This window comes from Myxine glutinosa, chromosome 5 (assembly GCF_964187855.1).
Source record: "Myxine glutinosa chromosome 5, kmMyxGlut1.1, whole genome shotgun sequence".
NCBI classification, from domain to species: Eukaryota; Metazoa; Chordata; class Myxini; order Myxiniformes; family Myxinidae; genus Myxine; species Myxine glutinosa.
The window spans coordinates 147,487,973-147,494,532 of NC_136265.1; the positions used below are offsets into that span (position 1 = coordinate 147,487,973).

The window sequence follows — 6,560 nt, forward strand, 5'->3', positions numbered from 1 at the left end:
CCTTCAGCTTCAATGACACTCCCCTCATCATCAGCACGCCACTCAGTTCCTGAAACTTCTTCCATGCACATTTCACTCGAGCAACCGTTGCCAAGTCTGATCCACCTTCTCCATTCAGCATGTCTCCGAGGTAACAAAATGTTTTCACACCTTCCAGCTTCACTCCGTCTCCAAGATCCAACTCAACATTTCCTCCATCTGCAGCTCCCTCTGTGCACACCTTACACTTGAATGTAGCTGCCACACTGGTTAATGACCCTCTCAAACCACTACATTTTTGATGAACCCACCCAGCGCACATTGTACATTGAATGGAGACACCCTTCCTGCACACAGCACATGGCCACTTCCCAGTTCTTTCCACCTCACCACATGCTTTACCACTTGCCATCACCTTCGTCTTTCGGATATTCACTTTCAGACCTTTTGTCTCCATACATTCCTTCCACTTGTTCATCTTCTCCTTCAGTCCATCCATACTTTCTGCAATCAACACCAGATCATCTGCATACAACAACTCCCACGGTAAACCCTCCTTTATGTTCCGAGCCAGCACCTCCATCACAGCTACAAATAGTAGTGGACTTAGTACCGACCCCTGATGCACTCCCACCTTCACCTCAAACTCACCACTGTTCCCGTCCTTCGTCCTTACAGCAGTGTGCGCTCTCTCATACATTGCCATCACTACTCTGATCAACCATTCCTCCACTCCTAACTTCCTCAATGCCCATGTCAATACTTTGCGTGGAACCCGATCGAATGCTTTCTCCAGATCAACAAACCCAAGAAACAACTTCTTCCTCTTCTCCATGTACTTCTTCTGCAACTGCCTCACAATGAAAAGCGCGTCTGTCGTTCCTCTTCCTGGCATAAATCCAAACTGCATTTCGTCGATCTTCACTTTCTTCCTTATCCTCCTCTCCAACACCCTTTCCAATACCTTCATTCCATGCTCCAATAACTTTATCGCTCGGTACGAGCCACACTCCAGAGGGTCACCTTTCCCCTTGTATAGAGGGACGAGGGTACTCAGTTCAAATCCACTGGAATGCGGCCTTCTTTCACCACCAGATTACAGATCTCTGTCATTCTCTTCACACCCCAATTTCCCGCTGCCTTCAACATATCTCCCACAACTCCCGTCGGCCCTCCCGCTTTTCTACCCTTCATTGCTTTTATCGCTTCCTCAAATTCCTTCTCGGTTATCTTCTCTGCCGGTCCTAAAACTGGGTTACTCTCTATGTTGCCATCCCATTCATATTGTTGGCATATAATTATCCCTAAGTTTGGTGAAAATCCCATGACTGGTTCACAAGTTAGCTCGGTAGCACAATTTTTATCTAACGGGACATCTGGCATTTGACCTTTGACCTCTTGACCCCAAAATCGAATCTGTTCATATTCACATCATTATACATACCTGCACCAAGTTTGACTTAGATCCCTTCAGCCATTCTCAAGTTATCGCGGTAAAGAAAACCTATCACAGACGGACGGACAGACAGCTGGACAACCCCCAAAAATACGAAGTCGCCGGTGGCATAAAAAAGAATTCCCTTGCTCCTGGAGACTTCACTCTTGACACAATGTTTAGTCTTCTTTACCATTCCCATCTGTTCCTTTTCTTTGTGATGCTGAGACAAGGTTAAAGGCCTATCAATAGTGTTCCGTGCACTGTCATATTTTTATTCACTAGGGGGCCATTGGGCCAAATTTTCATTTGTCTGCACGGCCTTGTAGCATACCTGCCTGCCGGACTCGGGGGAGGGGGGGGGTGTATTTTGGGGCCTCGGAATCTCTTGGGTGCTCGAGGACTGTTGGGTCTTCAGTCTTTTGGGTCCTCTGGGTCTTTTCGATCCTCTGCGTGTTTTGGGTCATTGGGGACTCTTGGGTCCTCTGGGTCTTTAGGGTCTTCGGGGTCTTAAGGATCTTAGGGGTCTTAAAGGGTCTTAAAGGGTCTTCAAAGGTCGAAGGGGTATCAGCAATCTAAAGAGTTAAAAGGTACATTTCAATAGTACGCAATACGTAATTAATCAATAGACGTACGTAATTAATAGACACCAAAAAGTATCACTCACACACACACACACACACACACACACACACACACACGCACGCACACACGCACGCACACACACACACACACACAACTCGTAATGTCCATATTATTCGTGTCAATCGCATCGCTAACTCCTAACATCCTTGTCATTCATGGAAGAGTACATTGATATCTGCTAATGTCATTAACCTACAATTCATATCCATTACAAGCTCCTCCATGAGCTTAAGATGCTGGAGAGCAAAATGGTCGATTCATGATTTGGGACTCGACTCGAAGTTTGGAAAACAGATTGCAGAGCTGCCTAAACATGTGTACTTTTGAACCGAGTATGGTACCAGTCGTACAACGGTTCAAGGCAATGCCAACATCTTTGGCAGAGTACACCTGACATCACGCCACACTTCTCATTGCACCTACTCAAAAACCCGCACCTGTAAAGCTGCAACAGCAGTCAGAAGTTTTTGCCTGGATTGTTGTGATGGTGTGGATGACGTGGTGGAAAAGACACGGTTTCTCATCCATTCCACATCGTCCCATGCACAGGAGACCTGCACATTGCGAGAGAAAGGTGCATTAATTAATATAATTCATTTTCTATGTTTTTAATTAATTTTTAATTTGTAGTTTTATTTATTTATTTGTTTATTTATTTATTTCATTAACCTCTGAAGCTTACACGGAGGATTTAACATCAGACGATGAGCTTACATGACTGAGGGAGAGAGGACAAGAGGAGAGGAGGAGGACAAGACAGGAGCTGGAAAATTATTACACACAGGTGGGAGTAAAGTGGAGGATTAGGGGGCAGGACGATGGATTTGAGTTGAGGAAAAGTCAGGACTTATTGAAGACAATTTGTAGTGGTGAAGAACATGACAAAGATCTATTGTAAGCAAAATGTAACAATTAACTGGAAAGCATCTGAAAATGCAAAGCCCGTCCGTGTCCGTTTGTATTCAGACGTCTTCTTCTTCTTACATATGGTGAAAATAATGAAAACAGTTTAAAACAAGAAAGAGCAATCAGAGATGGCAGACCCTCGCCAGGACGTGTTTTCAGTGTTTTTTTTAAAGGCTTTTGTGTTAAAACAAATATGGCGGCCGAACCACGTGACCGATAACGTCGTCATTATTTTATTTTTTTCTCCACCAATTTATCCCTAGATGACGCTCAATAAATTTCATCTTGATCGGATGAACTTTTGTACTTGTGTCGAATTATGACGACATAATGGAGGAACCTATGACATCATCATTAATATATTTTATTCCCCATGGAGAGTTCTCTACAATGAGCCATGTCTCAATATTTTCTATGCAGCGCTTTTGGAGATACAGAGGTGCAACATTTTTCAGTTTTTCCAAGATGGCGGCCATACCACGTGACGTATGACGTCATAATTATAATTTAAAAATCATACAGGTGGAGGTGCACCTATGGTGAAAATTTCTTGTCAATTGGACCAACGGTTGCAGAAAAAATCATATTTCTTCTGTGCGGACAAACAAACAAACAGACAAACAGACACACAAACAAACAAACGGACTCAAATGCAATACCGTCTTCTCAGGCGAGGGTAACAATAACGGCACTTGGTAGAGTGCGTACCTCTGCGAGGCTGAACAGTTTATGTTTTGTATCCACTGATAGGCCGGATCTGGATTCGGACTTGAACCAAAATCGAATCAGCTTGTTCTTGTCACAATACCAACTCATCCACCAAGTTTAGTCATACTCATCCATAACTTTTTGAAATATCATGTTACACATCAATTTTTACCCATATCTCAATGGTGAAGAATCACTTAATAATTAAATAATTCTCGTATCCGAATCCATACTCAGATCTGTACGAAAATCGAATCGAATCACCCTTGTCAGACACCCAACTTGGTCCACCAAGTTTCGTCCAAATCCGTCCATAACTTTTTGAGATATCCTGCTATGTATCGTTTTTGGCCCTATCTCTCAATGGTGAAGAATCACTTAATAATTAAATAATTATCGTATCCGAATCCATATTCAGATCTTTACGAAAATCGAATCGAATCGTCCTTGTCAGACACCCAACCGGCCCACCAAGTTTCGTCCAAATCCGTCCATAACTTTTTGAGATATCCTGCTATGTATCGTTTTTGGCTCTATCTCTCAATGGTGAAGAATCACTTTAAAAATTATACTAGCCGGACCCGAATCCGGATCTTCACCAAAATCGAATGATTTAGTCCTTGTCACATACGCCTCATCTCTGCCAAATTTCCTTTGAATCCGTCCAATACTTTTTGAGATATGTTGTTCACAGACAGGCAGACAAACAAACAGACAGTGGTGAAAACATAACCTCCACCTTCGGTGGCGGAGGTAAAAAGTACAAAATGAAAATTGATGATTTTTAGGTGATGCTGACCTATAACCTTTTGACCTTTCGATAAAATAATTAATTTGGCTTCTGCATATTATCATAATAAAGCTTTGGTGAAAATTTGATGACAAAACTCACATGATAAAAAAAAGTTACAGCCCAGACAGACACAGACAGACAGACACACAGAAGTGATTACAAAACCCATCTCCTGATATGCAGGGGACGGGCTAATTATCAAGATAGATCAGATGGTCCCTTATCCTATCAGGAAGCGATCTCTTCTCCCAACCCCAAACTTTTTTTTTTTTTTTTTGTATACTGAATCGAGGCTCGTGAAAGAGCTAACATTTATTTCACAAACAAATCAACCAGACAACCAAGATATACAAAAAAGAGGCCAAACTTGCTCCAAACATACTGGTCAGGACTAACGATAAAGGTGGATTATTATTAAATAATTATGCAGGGCGTCCACCCTGGGTCTGGGAGGTCAATGGTTCAAACCACAGACGAGTCATACCAAAGACTTCAATAATGGTCCGTGCTGCTTCCTTGCTTGAAAACTCAGCATTTGAAAAGGGCAAAGCATGGACAGTAGGGTGGTCCAAAAAACATCGATCTCTCCGATTTTGATGCTCTACGGGATTATTGTTAGAAATGGTCTAAAACATTCACCCACCAAATATTTTCGCTCAATTCCATCTAGAAACTCATACACACCAATTGAAATATGGCGTTTTTCACCAAATTTGGCTAAATGAGAACAATCCAATAGCAACCTAGGTGGAAAAAGTACATGCACTATTGTACTATAGCAACCTAGTACTTGCACTATTGTACTATAGCAACCTAGTACTTGCACTATTGTACTATAGCAACCTAGTACTTGCACTATTGTACTATAGCAACCCAGTACTTGCACTATTGTACTATAGCAACCCAGTACTTGCACTATTGTACTATAGCAACCTAGTACTTGCACTATTGTACTATAGCAACCTAGTACTTGCACTATTGTACTATAGCAACCCAGTACTTGCACTATTGTACTATAGCAACCTAGTACTTGCACTATTGTACTATAGCAACCCAGTACTTGCACTATTGTACTATAGCAACCCAGTACTTGCACTATTGTACTATAGCAACCTAGTACTTGCACTATTGTACTATAGCAACCCAGTACTTGCACTAATGTACTATAGCAACCTAGTACTTGCACTATTGTACTATAGCAACCCAGTACTTGCACTATTGTACTATAGCAACCTAGTACTTGCACTATTGTACTATAGCAACCTAGTACTTGCACTATTGTACTATAGCAACCTAGTACTTGCACTATTGTACTATAGCAACCTAGTACTTGCACTATTGTACTATAGCAACCTAGTACTTGCACTATTGTACTATAGCAACCTAGTACTTGCACTATTGTACTATAGCAACCTAGTACTTGCACTATTGTACTATAGCAACCTAGTACTTGCACTATTGTACTATAGCAACCTAGTACTTGCACTATTGTACTATAGCAACCTAGTACTTGCACTATTGTACTATAGCAACCTAGTACTTGCACTATTGTACTATAGCAACCCAGTACTTGCACTATTGTACTATAGCAACCCAGTACTTGCACTATTGTACTATAGCAACCTAGTACTTGCACTATTGTACTATAGCAACCTAGTACTTGCACTATTGTACTATAGCAACCCAGTACTTGCACTAATGTACTATAGCAACCTAGTACTTGCACTATTGTACTATAGCAACCTAGTACTTGCACTATTGTACTATAGCAACCTAGTACTTGCACTATTGTACTATAGCAACCTAGTACTTGCACTATTGTACTATAGCAACCCAGTACTTGCACTATTGTACTATAGCAACCTAGTACTTGCACTATTGTACGAAGCCATTTTGTGGTTCATGACATTTTGCATGCGCATTGCGCCTGTGAGTGTGAAATCATCATGGTCGAAACATGTTTGACAATGCTTGAAACATGTTTGAAACATGTTCATACATGTCTGACTCATGTTTCGACCATGAGGACTTCACAGGGGTATGTACCATCAATGACATTATTTAGGAAAAAAATATTTCTAAAGTCTTTGTAAG

At 41.4% G+C, this 6,560-nt stretch overlaps 1 protein-coding gene across 4 annotated transcripts in view; it reads right to left on the reverse strand.

Annotated features, from left to right (window-relative positions):
• The window catches only part of LOC137426956 (uncharacterized), a 145,790-nt gene that overhangs the window by 79,284 nt on the left and 59,946 nt on the right, over positions 1-6,560 (reverse strand). For all 4 annotated transcript variants that reach the window (XM_068116018.2, XM_078778825.1, XM_078778822.1 and 1 more), the window contains one exon: positions 2,497-2,613. In XM_068116018.2, coding sequence (XP_067972119.2) covers positions 2,497-2,613 — 117 coding nt within the window. The remainder of the gene's footprint in view (positions 1-2,496; positions 2,614-6,560) is intronic.